Here is a 19,401-nt window from a genome sequence, read left to right on the forward strand (position 1 = left end):
ACTGAACTGAACTAAGCTGGACTAAACTGAAATAGACTGAACTAAACTAAACTGGACTAAACTGAAATGGACTGAACTGAACTAAGCTGGACTAAACTGAAATAGACTGAACTGAACTAAACTGGACTAAACTGAAATAGACTGAACTGAACTAAACTGGACTAAACTGAAATAGACTGAACTGAACTAAGCTGGACTAAACTGAAATATACTGAACTGAACTAAGCTGGACTAAACTGAAATAGACTGAACTGAACTAAGCTGGACTAAACTGAAATAGACTGAACTAAACTAAACTGGACTAAACTGAAATAGACTGAACTGAACTAAACTGGACTCAACTGAAATAGACTGAACTGAACTAAACTGGACTAAACTGAAATAGACTGAACTGAACTAAGCTGGACTAAACTGAAATAGACTGAACTGAACTAAACTGGACTAAACTGAAATGGACTGAACTGAACTAAGCTGGACTAAACTGAAATAGACTGAACTAAACTAAACTGGACTAAACTGAAATAGACTGAACTGAACTAAGCTGGACTAAACTGAAATAGACTGAACTGAACTAAACTGGACTAAACTGAAATAGACTGAACTGAACTAAGCTGGACTAAACTGAAATGGACTGAACTGAACTAAGCTGGACTAAACTGAAATAGACTGAACTGAACTAAGCTGGACTAAACTGAAATAGACTGAACTGAACTAAACTGGACTAAACTGAAATAGACTGAACTGAACTAAACTGGACTCAACTGAAATAGACTGAACTTAAATGGACTTTAATGAATGGATCACTAGACACGTTAAATAATACCCCTTTAATAATGTTTACATATCTTACATTAGTCATCTCATATGTATGTACTGTATTTTATACCATCTATTGCATCTTGACTATATCACTCATCCATATATTTATATGTACATATTCTTACTACATCCCTTTAGATTTGTGTGTATTAGGTAGTTGTTGAGGAAATGCTAGATTACTTGTTAGATTTGTGTATATAAGGTAGTTGTTATGGAATTGTTAGATTACTTGTTAGATATTACTGCACTGTCGGAACTAGAAGCACAAGCATTTTTCTACACTCGCATTAACATCTGCTAACCATGTGTATGTGACCAACAACATCTGCTGAACATGTGTATGTGACCAATAACATTTTATTTTATATGATTTTTACTTACCACATTCAGCTAATGATGTCCACTCCAGAAAGAAGATATTGATTAACTAAATACAAGAGATTTGACCATGTTGATTGTTTCTCCTCTCTAGAACGACAACATAGACAATACCTACTGTAATGGTGTAGATTAGGGATGGGCAACGTTGTTTTTATAAACAAAAAAATGTAGGAACTCAGTTGGGGTCTCAACTTACTGTTAAGAGTTCAAATACACCAGGTGCCATTTTCAAAATGTGGTTGTGCAACAGCAGTTTTTCTCTTGATGTGTCAGTCACTGGTAGTCACTCAATTAGCCCACGTCGGGTAAAACGTGTTAGTCTAGCAGCCAGCTATCTAAAACTGTAGTAATCACGGTCAAATTACCTTCACTCTCACTCAGAAACTGCAAACATTTCTCCCCACTCCCCATTTCTCCCCACTCTATGACAAAATGTGTAGAATTAAGTGGAGGCTCCTCGGCGGAGGCGCTAGCACTGCTAGCTAGCGCTGCATAAAATGTGGTGATTAGTTCACTCAAAGAGAGACAAAGACAATAGTTAAACAGTTTTGAACAAATTAATTTCTTCAAAAAATGAAGGAGAAGCAAGAGAGAGCTAGAGAGATGCTTATACTGAACAAAAGTTTGTATGTGTAATTATTAGGGATCCCCATTAGCTGTTGCCAAGTCAGCAGCTACTCTTCCTGGGGTCCAAACACATTAAGGCACTTACATCACACATAAAACAAAAGATAAAACAGTAGATCATATAACATTATTACACCACTACACATCTACAGTACAAAATGTATAATACCACCATACTACGTTATTTCAACGTACGTGTGTTTAGAATGCTAGCGTTTGTGTGCGTATGTACCTGTGTGTGTGTCTCGTCACAGTACCTGCTGTTCCATAAGGTGTATTTGTATCTGTTTTTAAATCTGATTCTACTGCTGCATCAGTTACCTGATGTGGAATAGTCATGGTACTGTGCACCTCTCATAGTCTGTTCTGGACTTGGGGACTGTGAAGAGATCTCTTGTGACATGTCTTGTGGGGTATGCATGGGTGTCCGAGCTGTCAATACCTCTCATAAAGTAGTGATGAAGTCAATCTCTTCTCCACTTTCAGCCAGGAGAGATTGACATGCATATTATTAATGTTAGCTCCCTGTGTACATTTGAGGTCCAGCCGTGCTGCCCTGTTCCGAGCCAATTATCATTTTCCTAAGTCCATTTTTGTGGCACCTGACCACACGACTGAACAGTAGTCAACCCACTGTTCCTAGGCCGTCATTGTAAATAAGAATGTGTTCTTAACTGACTTGCCTAGTTAAATAAAGGTTAAAACAATTGAAAAAAATAATAATGATCATCAGGCCCTAATCTATGGATTTCACATGACAGGGAATGCATTTAAAAAAATCCCAGATAACTTAAAATAAATGGGCCTCACAATAGGCTTCAGGATCTTATCACGGTATTTCTGTGCATTCAAATTGCCATCGATAAAATGCAATTGTATTGGTTGTCCATAGTTTATGCATGCCCATACCATAACCCCACCGCCACCATGTTCCACCACCACTCTGTTCACAATGTTGACATCAGCAAACCACTCGCCCACATGACACCATACACATGGTCTGCGGTTGTGATGCTGGATAGACGTACTGCCAAACTCTCTAAAACGATGTTGGAGGCGGCTTATGGTAGAGTAATTAAACTTCAATTATCTGGCAACAGCTCTGGTGGACATTCTTGCAGTCAGCTTGCCAATTGCACACTCCCTCAAAACTTGAGACGCCTGGAGCATTGTGTTATGTGACAAAACTGCACATTTTAGAGTGGCCTTTTATTGTCCCCGGCACAAGGTGCACCTGTGTAATGATCATGCCGTTTAATCAGCTTCTTATGCCACACCTGTCAGGCGGAGAGATTTTCTTTGCAAAGGACAAATGCTCACCAACAGGGAAATACATATGGAACATTTCCGCTCATGAAACATGGGATCGACACTTCATATATGTTTGTTCTGTGCTGCTATCCAGTTTAGCTCACTCACCCAGCTCAAACAGAGAGGGATGCTATGTTACCTAGCTGGCTATGGCTATCTTACAATGAAACTTTTTATATTTACAATGACAGCCTACCCCGGTAAAACCCAGACGACGCTGGGCCAATTGTGCACTGCCCTATGGGACTCCCAATCACGGCCAGATGTGATGCAGACTGGATTCGAACCAGGGACTGTAGTGACTCCTCTTGCACGGAGATGCAGTTCCTTAGACCGCTGCGCCACTCGGGAGCTTGTTGCACAGCAACAGATGGAGAAAACCTACACCAGTCGAGTAATTCATTTCAACAATAATCTTCATTTTAATTTGACTTCACAAACAACAAGAGGGCTTAATTGGAGTTGATTATTTCTGAACCAAGACCCATATAAAATAACTTAACTTCTGAGGTAGGCTATGTGGCTTAACAGCATCTTTCACTAGAAAAGAAAATGGCCTAATAGAAGTGTTTTATTTTTTATTAGACCTACTTACAACTGCAACTGGCCAAGAATGTAGTATCCTACATGAAACAATCATTTAAAGAATAAACAGGCGATGTCTGTGTCTGAATGTTTGTGTCGTGATAGCCTGTTCCTCTAACAGAACAAACAGAAAATACTGCCAGCTTGAGACCTAAATATCCCTGGAGAAGCACTCACAATAATGATAGTATTTACTAAATACAGTCATATGAGGCCACTAAGTTACTCAATCAATAGGAGAGGTTGCACATCCCCTCAGACATGACCTTGTGGATGTCGGGTGAGACGGGTCCTCGAGGCAGTCCTCTGACTTATGTGAATGCCGGTTCCTAGTTTATAGAGGAAAATCAGGACTTGCACGTACGTGTAAGTGGATCCAAACACTGTTAGCACATACAATGCATGTTTATTTACAGTGCTGTATTCATCTGAGCCACCCAACACGCATACAAGGACTCGGCACTCCTGATGTCTGGTATTCAATCAGCTCAGTTTGAATTGCTGCATCCAACCACTCAAGCTTCCTAGTAAAGGCCTTAGGTTTCTCCACCATGTCCACAACTGTTTTCCCTCTTCCTTGTAACTGCAGATTTAACCAGTTTAAGTGACAGAATATGCCAGCCCTAAAAAAGCTGTGTGTAGCTTGCAGTTAACTCTTCGATGATTCTGTGTCGGGTCTCTGGGTCAGGAAGGCCACTTTGAAAGTTCTATGCTCAGATTCATAATGAAGTCTTAGATTGAATTCTTTGTAAACAATGACCTTTTCATTGCAAATAAGACACACTGGCTTGGCATTGGGAAAATATGGTAAGATGAATGCATATCTCTCTGTACATTCTTCCCTGAAACTTCAATTTTCATTATCTACCTTTCTTGTGGTATGTTTTGAGAGCGGATTTTCTCTTGCTATCAAGCTAATTATTGTGAAGGAATGTTGACGTTAAAGTAGTGTAGTCTACAGTAGACTACGTAGACCTGTTTTTAGCCACCAATCAACGCATAGAGAAAATAATAATTGAATAGAGACATTTGTGATTGTATGAGCGTAATCCCTTCGCAATTATTATGTTATTGTCACTGAATTTATTATGTACTAATCGGATGTGTTAAACATGCTGTTCAATTTGTAGTGTGGGGTCAATTAACTGTGCTAATATTATATACTAATTATGCTCTGGCCCACCGACTATTAGCTCAGAGAAAATTTGGACCGAGACCAAACCTAGTTGATAAACCCTGCTCTAAAACATAATTTTGTGCTCTCTTCTGTCAAGAGGGGGGCTGTTAAAATGTCACTTAGAGCCCCCTAAAGGCTAGGGTCGGCTCAGACTGCATGTGTGGGCATGGATGTGACCAGCGAGCCACTGCGGCCCCCACCTCCTTCCCTATTATGAATCAACTCCACTGTTGATTGTTTCTCCTCTCCAGAACGGTAACATAGAGAACCCTTACTGTAATGGTATAGACGGCATCCTGGAGGCCTACCACGAGAGTCTGAAGACTGTTCAGCTCTACGGACCAACCAACTTCGCCCCTGTAGTCAACCATGTGGCCAGGTAACGTCACGCACGCTCACACGCTCACACACACACACACACGCTCACACGCTCACACACACACACACACACACACACGCTCACACACTCACACACACACACACACACACGCGCTCACACGCTCACACGCTCACACGCTCACACGCTCACACACACACACACACACGCTCACACGCTCACACACACACACACACACACACGCTCACACACTCACACACACACACACACACACGCTCACACGCTCACACGCTCACACGCTCACACACACACGCACACACGCTCACACACATACACACACGCACACACGCACACACGCTCACACGCACACACGCACACACGCTCCTACGCACACACGCTCACACGCTCACACACACACGCACACACGCTCACACCCATACACACACGCACACGCTCCAGTCCAAGTCCCAGTCATATTCCTCCAGTCACAGTCACAGTCACACTCCTCCAGTCACACTCCTCCAGTCACAGTCCCAGTCACACTCCTCCAGTCACACTCTTCCAGTCACAGTCCCAGTCACATTCCTCCAGTCACAGTCCCAGTCACACTCCTCCAGTCACACTCCTCCAGTCACAGTCCTCCAGTCACAGTCCCAGTCACACTCCTCCAGTCACACTCCTCCAGTCACAGTCCCAGTCACAGTCCTCCAGTCACACTCCTCCAGTCACACTCCTCCAGTCACAGTCAGTCCCAGCCAGTCCCAGTCCCAGTCAATCCCAGTCCCAGTCTCAATATGAGTCAGTCCCATTCAGTCCCAGTCAGTCTCAGTCCCAGTCAGTCCCAGTCCCAGTCCCAGTCCCAGTCAGTCTCAGTCGCAGTCAATCCCGGTCAGTCTGTCTCAGGTCAGTCCCAGTCCCAGTCAGTCCCAGTCCATCCCAGTCCCAGTCTCAATATGAGTCAGTCCCAGTCCCAGTCAGTCCCAGTCAGTCTCAGTCCCAGTATGAGTCAGTCCCAGTCTCAGTCCCAGTCCCAGTCAGTCCCAGTCCCAGTATGAGTCAGTCCCAGTCTCAGTCCCGGTCCCAGTCAGTCCCAGTCCCAGTCTCAATATGAGTCAGTCCCAGTCCCAGTCAATTCCAGTCAGTCCCAGTCTCAGTCCCAGTCAGTCCCAGTCAGTCCCAGTCTCAGTCAGTCCCAGTCTCAGCCAGTCCCAGTCAGTCCCAGTCCCAGTCAGTCCCAGTCCATCCCAGTCCCAGTCCATCCCAAGCTCAGTGAGTCTCAGTCTCAGTCCAGTCCCAGTCTCAGTCAGTCCCAGTCCCAGTCAGTCCCAGTCCGTCCCAGTCCATCCTAGTGTCAGTCTCAGTCCCAGTCCCAGTCCCAGTCAGTCCCAGTCCCACTCAGTCCCAGTTCATCCCAGTGTCAGTCCCAGTCCATCTTAGTCTCAGTCAGTCTCAGTCTCAGTCCCAGTCCCAGTCTCAGTCCCAGTTCCAGTCCCAGTCAGTCCCAGTCAGTCTCAGTCCTCCAGTCATTACCATGTGAATGGAGCTGGGCTGAAAGGGTGAATAGGACTCTAGCCAGGGGAAACCAATGAACCAATTAATCACTAAATTGCACAGCGTAGTCCGGCTTCATATCCTGCGTTGTTTGAGGTCAAAGTCTTCTTTGAAGTATGATAATGAATATTATGAATGTTATCAATCTGCAGAACGATATCAGAGTATAATCATTTCATTTAATAGTCTTATTTAATAGACATTGAAATGGTAGAGGGAGAGGAGAGGAGTGGAGTGGAGAGGAGAAGGGAGGAGAGGAGATGAGATGAGAGGAGAGGAGAGGAGAGGAGAGGAGAGGAGAGGAGAGGAGAGGAGAGGAGAGGAGAGGAGAGGAGAGGAGAGGAGAGGAGAGGATTTACAGGGAATACATGGCACAGATAAAGAATGACATTCAACCCTTTCACACAGACTTTCAGTTTAGTTCAGGGTTTGTTTCCTTTTTACTCATAAACTGTGTGTGTGTGTGTGTGTGTGTGTGTGTGTGTGTGTGTGTGGGTGTGTGTGTGTGTGTGGGGGGGGGGGGGTGTGTGTGTGGGTGTGTGTGTGTGTGTGTGTGTGTGTGTGTGTGTGTGTGTGTGTGTGTGTGTGTGTGTGTGTGTGTGTGTGTGTGTGTGTGTGTGTGTGTGTGTGTGTGTGTGTGTGTGTGTGTGTGTGTGTGTGTGTGTGTGTGTGCGTGCGTGCGTGCGTGTTTTCCCCTGCTACAGGTATGCTGCAGCGGTTCAGGACGGGTCCCAGTACTTCATCCTCCTCATCATTACAGATGGTGTCATATCAGACATGGCTCAGACCAAGGAGGCCATCGTCAACGTGAGTTTAGAGAGAGAGAGAGAGAGCGAGAGAGAGAGAGCGAGAGAGAGAGAGAGAGAGAGAGAGAGAGAGAGAGAGAGAGAGAGAATGTTGGGAGAGAATGAAGGAAAGAACGAGCAAGGCAGAGAGATGGAAAATAGTCAAATATGAATCTCCCTGTGAAGAGAGAGAAGAGTCTTCTCATCTGCCTGGACTCGGCCAGACCTCCAGCAGACTGGATTTAAAGGGAATTTGCGACTGTTAGTCAAACCGTTAGAACAGCCACACCTTCCTTTTAAGATCTTGCCTGCTGCTCTATCTTGCATGACCTCACTGACTGACTGCAACTCCTCTGCCTGCTCCCCTGCTGACTACTACCCCCTCTTCTACTGCTGTCACTCCTGCTCTTTTGGTGGTGATGGAGTCTGTTTTGGGGTTAGGGTTCATTTTGGGTTAGGTTTAGCCTTAATTTTGGGATTATGTTCATTTGGGTTAATTTGGGATAATGGTTTAGGGTTAATTTTGGGGTAACATCATACTGTTTATACTGTTCATACTGTGTTTTCTCTGAAGTAGGAGTCTGAAGTAGAAATGCTTCAACGGTCTTCTTCAGTTCAGAGAGCCAGACTGGATGGTGCTTGTGTGTGTGTGTTTGTGTGTGCATGCGGAGGCCCATGCCATGTACTATTCAGAACAGAGCTGGGACAGCAGGTTGAACCTGTCACTCAGGCAACACAATGATGCTCCAAGGCACAGCAATGCCCTTTCAATTCATTATTACTAGCATTATTATCATCATCATTAGTGTTATCATTATTTAATTATTATTATCATTATTATCATTATCGTTATTGTCATTATTATTACTATTATTATCATTATTATTAACATTATTATCATTATTATTAACATTATTATCATTATTATTAACATTATTATCATTATTATTAACATTATTATTATTAGCATTATTATTATTATTAACAGTATTATTAACATTATTGTCATTATTATCAACAGTATTATTAACATTATTATTATAATTTGTATTATTATCATTCTTATTATTAGTATTGTTATCATTATTATTATCATTATTAGTATCATTATTATTACAATCATTATTATTATTATTAACATTATTATAATTAACATTATTATTATTATTATTATCATTATTATTAACATTATTAATATTATTATAATTATTAACAGTATTATAATTAACATTATTATTATTATTATTATCATTATTGTTATTATTATTACTATCATTATTATCATTAGTATTATTATAATTAGTATTATTAACATTATTATTATTATCATTATCATTATTATCATTATTATCATTATTATCATTATTAGTATCATTATTATTATTATCATTATTATTATCATTATTGTTATTGTCAGGATTGTCGTAAGAACGGGACCAAGGCGAAGCGGATGTTGAGTTCCACATATTTATTTCAAAGTGAAACTTAAAGCAAAACACAATAAATCAATAAACGAACAACGAAACGTGACTAAGTGGTGCACATGCACAAAACAATATCCCACAAACAAAGCTGTGAAAAATAGCTACTTAAATATGATCCCCAATTAGAGACAACGATTACCAGCTGCCTCTAATTGGGAATCATACAAAAATACCAACATAGAAAAATATAAACTAGAACACAACATAGAAATATTAAACTAGAATACACCCTAGTCACGCCCTGACCTACTACACCATAGAGAAACAAGGGCTCTCTATGGTCAGGACGTGACAGTACCCCTCCCCCCCAAAGGTGCGGACTCCGGCCGCAAGCCCCCCTCCCCAGACCCCGGATCCGGCCATCGCGCAGGGCTGAACGCCGTGCCTGGACTGGGCACCGGCGCAGAGGAAGGCTACGGCCTTGGAGCAGGACTGGATGCCGTGCCTGGACTTGGCACCGGTGCAGAGGAAGGCTCCGGCCTTGGAGCGGGACTGGATACCATGCCTGGACTGGGCACCGGCGCAGAGGAAGGCTCCGGCCTTGGAGCGGGACTGGATGCCGTGCCTGGACTTGGCACCGGCACAGAGGGAGGCTTCTGCCTTGGAGCTGGACTGGACACTGTGCCTGGAAGCTCCTGACCGTTGACCCACGCTGGATTTTCCGGACCGTTGACCGTCGCTGGAAGGTTCCGCACTGTTGACCGTTGCAGGAGATTCCGGACTGTGGACGGTCGCAGGACGTTCCGGACCGTTGACCGTCGCTGGAGGTTCCGCAGTGTGGACCGTCGCAGGAGGTTCCGCACTGTGGACCGTCGCAGGAGGTTCCGCACTGTGGACCGTCGCAGGAGGTTCCGGACTGTGGACCCTCGCAGGAGGTTCCGGACTGTGGACCATCGCAGGAGGTTCCGGACTGTGGACCGTCGCAGGAGGTTCCGGACTGTGGACCGTCGCCAGAATCTCTGGGCTGTGAACCATCATCGGAAGCTCTGGACTGTGAATGTACACTGGAGACCGAGTGTGTGGAGACGGTACAAGTGGCACCGGACTAGTGACACACACTTCAGTGCGAGTGCGGGGAGCTGGCACAGGACCCACCGGACCGGGGAGGGGCGCTGGAGGCCTGATGTGTGGGGCCGGTACAGGTTGCACCGGACTGGTGACACGTCCTTCAGGGCGAGTGCGGGAAGCTGACACAGAACGTACCGGACTGGGAAGGCGCACTGGAGGCCAGTTGCGTGAAACCGGTGCAGATGGCACCGGACTGGTGTCACGCTCTTCAACACGCCTGTACGGCAGCATTCTCATCGCTACCACCTCTCTCCGGAATCTTTCATCAAATTCCTCCTCCGACTCCCATACAGGCTCTGGCACTCTCCGCTGCTCGACTGCAAGCTCCATGTTTCCCACCCCCCCAAAAAATATTGTGGTTTCTGTTTCCGTCGCAGTCCTTCCATGCTCCTTGGTGACTCCCGCCAAGGAAGGGTCTCGTGTCCTCTCATGTCCTCCCAAGTCCAAAACTTCCTTACCTCATTTTCACGCTGCTTGGGATATTCTGTCAGAGTTGTCGTAAGAACGGGACCAAGGCGCAGAGGATATTGAGTTCCACATATTTATTTCAAAGTGAAACTTAAAGCAAAACACAATAAATCAATAAACGAACAACGAAACGTGACTACGTGGTGCACAATCACAAACACAAAACAATATCCCACAAACACAGGTGGGAAAAATAGCTACTTAAATATGATCCCCAATTAGAGACAACGATTACCAGCTGCCTCTATTTGGGAATCATACAAAAACACCAACATAGAAAATATAAACTAGAACACAACATACAAATATTAAACTAGAATACACCCTAGTCACGCCCTGACCTACGACACCATAGAGAAACAAGGGCTTTCTATTGTCAGGACGTGACAGTTATTATCATTATTATTATCATTATTATCATTATTATTATTATCATTACTATTATTAGTAGTAATATTATTATCATTATTAATATTATCATCATTATTATTATTATCAATATCATTATTATTATGTATTATTATTATTAGCATTATCATTATTATTTCACTCTCCACTTTCACTCTTTCCTTTGGTTATTGTTTTCTCTCTCTCTCTCTCCCTCTCTCTCTCTCTCTCTCTCTCTCTCTCTCTCTCTTTCTCTCTTTCCCTCCCTCTCTCTGTCTCTCTCGCTCTCTCTCTGTCTCTCTTTCCCTCCCTCTCTCTCTCTCTGTCTCTCTGTGTTTCTCTCTCCCTCTTTCCCTCCCTCTCTCTGTCTCTCTCTCTCTGTCTCTCTGTGTTTCTCTCTCCCTCTTTCTCTCCCTCTCTCTGTCTCTCTGTTTCTCTCTCCCTCTTTCCCCTCCCTCTCTCTCGCTCTCTCTCTGTGTCTCTCTTTCCCTCCCTCTCTCTCTCTCGCTCTCTCTCTGTCTCTCTGTTTCTCTCTCCCTCTTTCCCTCCCTCTCTCTGTCTCTCTCTCTCTGTCTCTGTCTCTCTGTGTTTCTCTCTTCCTCTTTCTCTCTCTCTCTCTCTGTCTCTCTTTCCCTCCCTCTCTCTGTCTCTCTCTCTCTGACTCTGTGTTTCTCTCTTCCTCTTTCCCTCCCTCTCTCTGTCTCTCTCGCTCTCTCTCTGTGTCTCTCTTTCGCTCCCTCTCTCTCTCTCTCTCTCTCTCTCTCTGTCTCTCTGAGTTTCTCTCTCCCTCTTTCCCTCCCTCTCTCTGTCTCTCTCTCTGTTTCTCTCTCCCTCTTTCCCTCCCTCTCTCTGTCTCCCTCTCTCTGTCTCTCTCTCTCTGACTCTCTGTGTTTCTCTCTTCCTCTTTCCCTCCCTCTTTCTGTCTCTCTCGCTCTCTCTCTGTGTCTCTCTTTCGCTCCCTCTCTCTCTCTCTCTCTCTCTCTGTCTCTCTGAGTTTCTCTCTCCCTCTTTCCCTCCCTCTCTCTGTCTCTCTCTCTGTTTCTCTCTCCCTCTTTCCCTCCCTCTCTCTGTCTCTCTCTCTCTGTCTCTCTGTGTTTCTCTCGTCCTCTTTCTCTCCCTCTCTCTGTCTCTCTATGTGTTTCTCTCTCCCTCTTTCCCTCCCTCTCTCTGTCTCTCTCTCTCTCTCTCTCTGTTTCTCTCTCTCTCTTTCCCTCCCTCTCTCTGTCGCTCTCTCCCTACCTCCCATCTTTTATTTGTTCTGGTTTGCTCTGATTCATGTCATGGTTAAACATGTCATTTCAAGGCCCCTAGCAAATCAGACATGTTGACATTTCTTTCTCCACTCAGTGATTCATTGTGTCATACATGATTCTATGTCTGCCCCCTCAACACCCTACAGAAAGGTTTCCCAACCCTCTCCATGGGCCCCCCAGGCATTTTTTGTTTTGTTTAACTTTAAACTGATTCAATTAGTCAAATGCTTGATGATTAGTTGACTAATTGAATCAGGTGTGCCAGTTTAGGGTTAAACAAAAAAAAATAATGTCTGGGGGGGGCCTACTGCCAACATCACTTGAATGTTGTTTCTGTCTCTCACACTTCCTCAGGAGGTTTAAAAACATGACTTTAATAGAGAGCAGGGGTGTCAAACATACAGCCCACGAGCTGATTCAATGTGGCCCGCGGGTGGTTTCAGGTGTTTTTTCAGTGCGGCACTACAGACCTCGTGAAGACCGAATGTGGCATGCGGGGAAAAATGAGTTTGACACCCCTGCCATAGAGATTAGTTTCAGTGTCTAGCACATTGTTTCTCTCAGTCTGTGACCGCCTGCTGGTGTTTTGAGGTGTAGTTTTCTCAGTATTGGTTTCCCTCTGATTCTCACCTGTTTAAGGCAGCGTTCATCCGTCAAGACCAGACAGTTCCCCCTGTAGATCTGTCCTGTAGGCTACTCCAGGTCAGACCCACAATGTATATGGAGAGAGTTTGGATTACATCCCAGACTTAATTAGATTGGTTAGATTGTGTCATGTAACTTCAATGTCTTCCATGTTATAGATGTTGTCATGACTACAGTAACTATAGTGACAGCCTTTAGGTTTAAACTCGATTCAAATATTCAATTGCCACTTTGGTATCACACTGTGGTTCTAAGAACGATATGTGCTAGCTGGGGTACCACGCTGTGGTTCTCAGAATTGTGTGTGCTAGTTGAGGTATCAAGCTGTGGTTCTCAGAATGTTGTGTGCTAGCTGGGGTATCAAACTGTGGTTCTCATAAGGTTGTGTTCTAGCTGGGGTATCAAGCTGTGGTTCTCAGAACATTGTGTGCTAGTTGGATTATCAAACTGTGGTTCTCAGAACATTGTGTGTTAGCTGGGGTATCAAGCTGTGGTTCTCAAAACGTTGTGTGCTAGCTGGGGTATCAAGCTGTGGTTCTCAGAACGTTGTGTGCAAGCTGGGGTATCAAGCTGTGGTTCTCAGAACGATGTGTGCAAGCTGTGGTTCTCAAAGGTCAGTTCTAGAGTGAAGCCCTCAAAATTAGCCTGATGCACTAGGTCTAATGTCTTCATATGTCAGAGCCTGGGGAGGCCTCTTGTCTCTGTCAGTGGGACATCACAGGACATAATTGACGACTTGTGAGGGAAGTTATTGATGAGTCACAGAATCAGGCGTGGGCGTGAACGTCTTCTTAGGCTCTGACACACACACACACACACACACACACACACACACACACACACACACACACACACACACACACGTATGTGGTCCCTGAATGAGCTTGACACAAACAGGACTCATCAGTCAGACAGCCCCATGCTTCCATTCTGTTACAGTGATCTCAGAGTACCTGAGTGGCAGATGACTTAATTTACTATGACATTACTTCCTGTCCTTTCACCAACTTCCATTTAACTCCCCAAAGCCCCACTGTGCCTCACAAGAAGGCCTGTGCCTCTGTAGTCTTAGGTTAGGAGTGGTGATGGGACCTGTTTGTTATTTTAGATTATAACGAATAAGATTACATGGACAGGGGGACAAGACTAGGAGATCGGTGCTCCTGCTCTGAGACACGTTGGGCCAACTTAATTCCCTTTAATTCAGAGATCCCTTTAATTCAGACCTCCCTTTAATTCAGACCTCCCTTTAATTCAGACCTCCCTTTAATTCAGACCTCCCTTTAATTCAGAGATCCCTTTAATTCAGACCTCCCTTTAATTCAGACCTCCCTTTAATTCAGAACTCCCTTTAATTCAGACCTCCCTTTAATTCAGAACTCCCTTTAATTCAGACCTCCTTTTAATTCAGAGATTCCTTTAATTCAGACCTCCCTTTAATTCAGAACTCCCTTTAATTCAGACCTCCCTTTAATTCAGACCTCCCTTTAATTCAGAGATCCCTTTAATTCAGACCTCCCTTTAATTCAGAACTCCCTTTAATTCAGACCTCCCTGTAATTCAGACCTCCCTGTAATTCAGACCTCCCTTTAATTCAGAACTCCCTTTAATTCAGACCTCCCTGTAATTCAGACCTCCCTGTAATTCAGACCTCCCTTTAATTCAGACCTCCCTGTAATTCAGACCTCCCTGTAATTCAGACCTCCCTTTAATTCAGAACTCCCTTTAATTCAGACCTCCCTGTAATTCAGACCTCCCTGTAATTCAGACCTCCCTTTAATTCAGACCTCCCTTTAATACAGAGATCCCTTTAATTCAGACCTCCCTTTAATTCAGAACTCCCTTTAATTCAGACCTCCTTTTAATTCAGAGATTCCTTTAATTCAGACCTCCCTTTAATTCAGAGATTCCTTTAATTCAGACCTCCCTTTAATTCAGAGATCCCTTTAATTCAGAGATTCCTTTAATTCAGAGATTCCTTTAATTCAGAGATCCCTTTAATTCAGAGATCCCTTTAATTCAGGCCTCCCTTTAATTCAGACCTCCCTTTAATTCAGAGATTCCTTTAATTCAGACCTCAAATTAATTCAGAGATTCCTTTAATTCAGGCCTTCCTTTAATTCAGGCCTCCCTTTAATTCAGACCTCCCTTTATTTCAGACCTCCCTTTAATTCAGAGATCCCTTTAATTCAGACCTCCCTTTATTTCAGACCTCCCTTTAATTCATACCTCCCTTTAATTCAGACCTCCCTTTAATTAAGAACTCCCTTTAATATTAGAACTCCCTTTAATTCAGGCCTCCCTTTAATTCAGACAATGATAGTGTCAGTTTCCTCCTCACCTCTACCTACCATGGTAGCCTACCTATCTTTAATTAAAGATACTGTCAGGTTTAGTGTTTTTAATTGATAGGTTCAACAGACAGTGTTTAATCCTTTCATTCAGTCACTTAGAGGGGAGCGAGGGGAGCGAGGGGGGGAGAGGGGAGCGAGGGGAGAGAGAGGGGAGTGAGGGGGAGCGACGGGGGGAGAGGGGTGCGAGGGGAGAGAGAGGGGAGCGAGGGGGGGAGCGAGGGGAGCGAGGGGGAGCGAGGGGGGGGAGAGGGGTGCGAGGGGAGAGAGAGGGGAGCGAGGGGGGGAGCGAGGGGAGCGAGGGGGAGCGAGGGGGTTGAGGGGAGCGAGGGGAGAGAGAGGGGAGCGAGGGGGAGCGAGGGGGGAGAGGGTAGCGAGGGGAGAGAGAGGGGAGCGAGGGGGAGCGAGGGGGGAGAGGGTAGCGAGGGGAGAGAGAGGGGAGCGAGGGGGGGAGCGAGGGGAGCGAGGGGGAGCGAGGGGGGAGTGATAGAAAGGATACTAAAACAGGCTTCTCAATCATATTAAAGTTTCATGTAAAAACAAAAAACGTACCTAGCGTTTCTACTCTTCTGTTGGTATACTGTGGTAGTTGAATTCATCTGAGACATTTTCAGCCCAACCACAACCCCCGCCCCACACACACACACACACACACACACACACATATCCTTTGGTGTGTTTAATTATAGCAGCGCTTGGTTTTGTCCCAGAGGCTTCCCATTAAACATGGGGCTGGTCCAGGATAGTAGAGCTGTAAACCCAACATAAATATTTAATGAGATGAGTGTGTGTGTGTGTGTGTGTGTGTGTGTGTGTGTGTGTGTGTGTGTGTGTGTGTGTGTGTGTGTGTGTGTGTGTGTGTGTGTGTGTGTGTGTGTGTGTGTGTGTGTGTGTGTGTGTGTGTGTGTAATAAATCAGTAAAACACGTACATTGTTAATCGGCAGCCGAGTGGACCCAGGTTACCTGGCCAGGTGATAAATCACTCAACCTGGCCTGAATACACGATATCGGAAGTTTAACCCCCTTTCATTCCTCTATTCATATATTTCATTAATATATAAAATGTGTTCCTGTTAGTTTCTAGTGGAAACTTCTCCATATGACTTGTTTTGACATATTCTAATGAGACCTTGTTTATATAAATAAATGATTTTAAAAAAACTTCCCATGTTGTAACGGGATTCGTCCTGGGAAGGAGAGGCAGACCAAAATGCAACGTGGTTGAAGTTCATGTTTTTTAATCAGAAAACTAAACGTGAAAATCTCACATTCACCTGTGGAATTAAGGTGACTACGTCTAAAACGCCCAAATGCGGCACAAGGGAACGATTTTGCAGGACATTAGTGGAAGAGTGGACAGAATAAAATGTTTTCGGGGGAGTTAATGGAACTCATTCAAATGGCACCATAGTTCTGCTGTATGAAAATCACTGCCTGTTAAAAGGCCCATCTTTAGACGCTACACTGAAACCGAAATATAAACGCAACATTTAAAGTGTTGGTTCCATGTGTTATGAGCGGATAATGAACACAATTGCATTTTTATCGGTAGCAATTTGAATGCACAGACATTCCGTGACGAGATCCTGAGGCCCATTGTCGTGCCATTCATCCACCGCCATCACCTCATGTTTCAGCATGATAATGCACGGCCCCATGTCGCAAGGATCTGTACACAATTCCTGGAAGCTGGATATGTCCCAGTTCTTCCATGGTCTGCATACTCACCAGACATGTCACCCACTAAGCATGTTTGGGATGCTCTGGATCAGTGTGTACGACAGCGTGTTCCAGTTCCCGCCAATATCCAGCAACTTCGCACAACTATTGAAGAGGACTGGGACAACATTCCACAGGCCACAATCAACAGCCTGATCAACTCTATGTTCATATTTTTGTTAGGTATACCTACATTTTGGGACTTATGAATGAAAGATGTGTACCCAATGATTTATGGAGAATATTATGTATGAATGCTTCATTAGCTCTACTGTCAAAACCCATCAGAACCCCAAAATATAAGATTGTTTAACTCCAATGTTTGTAAACAAAGTAAATGAAAACATGGTTAAAACATGAATGTTGATATCGTGGATGGTCAGTCCTTGCATCCATAGCGTAGTCCATGGATTTAAGAGTGGTTGCATTTCTCCAACCCCGTCCCTCAGCTTTTTACTGAAACTGTGGCAGGGAAACACTGTTAATGTTTCCATTTAAGGATTGTGTCTTTAAACACATGTACTAGAGTAATCGTGTTATTATGAAGCAACAATCTTAGTATTGCAAACAAAAATAATGATATTTAAAGCAAAACATGAACCCCAAGAAGTATTGGTAGTGAAAACAAAATATTGCAAGGAAATCATTTTGAAATCCGAGAACAAATTATTTGTAAACATTGTGTGTGTGGGGGGGGGGGGGGACAACGTGCTTAAATCAAATGGCACCCGCCTTCCTGCAATTTTCCCTATCATTGGTTATGTTACCCTGGTCGTCACTATCATTGGTTATGTTACCCTGGTCGTCCCTATCATTGGTTATGTTACCCTGGTCTTTACTATCAATGGTTATGTTACCCTGGCCTTTACTATCATTGGTTATGTTACCCTGGTCTTTACTATCATTGGTTATGTTACCCTGGTCTTTGCTATCATTGGTTATGTTACCCTGGTCGTCACTATCATTGGTTATGTTACCCTGGTCTTTACTATCATTGGTTATGTTACCCTGGTCTTTGCTATCATTGGTTATGTTACCCTGGTCGTCACTATCATTGGTTATGTTACCCTGGCCTTTACTATCATTGGTTATGTTACCCTGGTCTTTGCTATCATTGGTTATGTTACCCTGGTCTTTGTTATCATTGGTTATGTTACCCTGGTCGTCACTATCATTGGTTATGTTACCCTGGTCGTCACTATCATTGGTTATGTTACCCTGGTCGTCACTATCATTGGTTATGTTACCCTGGTCGTCACTATCATTGGTTATGTTACCCTGGTCTTTACTATCATTGGTTATGTTACCCTGGTCTTTGCTATCATTGGTTATGTTACCCTGGTCTTTGCTATCATTGGTTATGTTACCCTGGTCTTTGCTATCATTGGTTATGTTACCCTGGTCTTTGTTATCATTGGTTATGTTACCCTGGTCGTCACTATCATTGGTTATGTTACCCTGGTCTTTACTATCATTGGTTATGTTACCCTGGTCTTTACTATCATTGGTTATGTTACCCTGGTCGTCACTATCATTGGTTATGTTACCCTGGCCTTTACTATCATTGGTTATGTTACCCTGGTCTTTGTTATCATTGGTTATGTTACCCTGGTCGTCACTATCATTGGTTATGTTACCCTGGCCTTTACTATCATTGGTTATGTTACCCTGGTCTTTGTTATCATTGGTTATGTTACCCTGGTCGTCACTATCATTGGTTATGTTACCCTGGTCTTTGCTATCATTGGTTATGTTACCCTGGTCTTTGCTATCATTGGTTATGTTACCCTGGTCTTTGCTATCATTGGTTATGTTACCCTGGCCTTTGCTTTCTCTGCCTTTTTTCAAGTTGCAAGTTTTGGCACATTCATACCAACAACATACTGTAGCACCCAGCTTCCCACTGCTGATTTGCCTCTGAAGCCAAGCAGGGTCGGCACAGGTAGAACAACATACTGTGCACCCTGCTTCCCACTGCTGGTTTGCCTCTGAAGCCAAGCAGGGTCGGCACAGGTAGAACAATGAACCAGATGTTTCCCCGAATGCATAAATCTCAGGCATCGGGTTGGCATTTCCCACTCACTGCAAATTTTCTCATCGATGAAAGATTTAGTCTCAATATATTTTTCTGTTCCTAAAACTAGAATCTGTTACGAACAGAGAGGACTATGTTTTGTAGACTTTACCCTTTGCCAAAGTTTGAAAAAATGTAATTGTTTAGAAAGAGTGCAAAGGGGAAATTGAGTAGTTGTTCCCTAACGGAACATTTTTATTATTTAACTAGGCAAGTCAGTTAAGAACAAATTTCTATTTTCTATGACGGCCTAGGAACAGTGGGTTCAGAGGCAGGACGACAGCTCGGGGATTTGAACTTGCAACCTTTCAGTTACTAGTCCAACGCTCTAACCACTAGGCTACCCTGCCTCCCCTAGGAAAATACGTGCTAAAACGC

The 19,401-nt window shown here is 44.0% G+C and overlaps 1 protein-coding gene across 1 annotated transcript in view; it reads left to right on the forward strand.

Annotated features, from left to right (window-relative positions):
* The window catches only part of LOC110493280 (copine-5), a 353,683-nt gene that overhangs the window by 317,729 nt on the left and 16,553 nt on the right, over positions 1-19,401 (forward strand). Inside the window, exons 17-18 of the mRNA XM_036950811.2 lie at positions 5,152-5,279; positions 7,493-7,595. Of these exons, the coding sequence (XP_036806706.1) occupies positions 5,152-5,279; positions 7,493-7,595 (231 nt within the window). The remainder of the gene's footprint in view (positions 1-5,151; positions 5,280-7,492; positions 7,596-19,401) is intronic.

The sequence above is a fragment of the Oncorhynchus mykiss genome, chromosome 17, assembly GCF_057628025.1.
Source record: "Oncorhynchus mykiss isolate SJ-2025 chromosome 17, ASM5762802v1, whole genome shotgun sequence".
Lineage (NCBI taxonomy): Eukaryota > Metazoa > Chordata > Actinopteri > Salmoniformes > Salmonidae > Oncorhynchus > Oncorhynchus mykiss.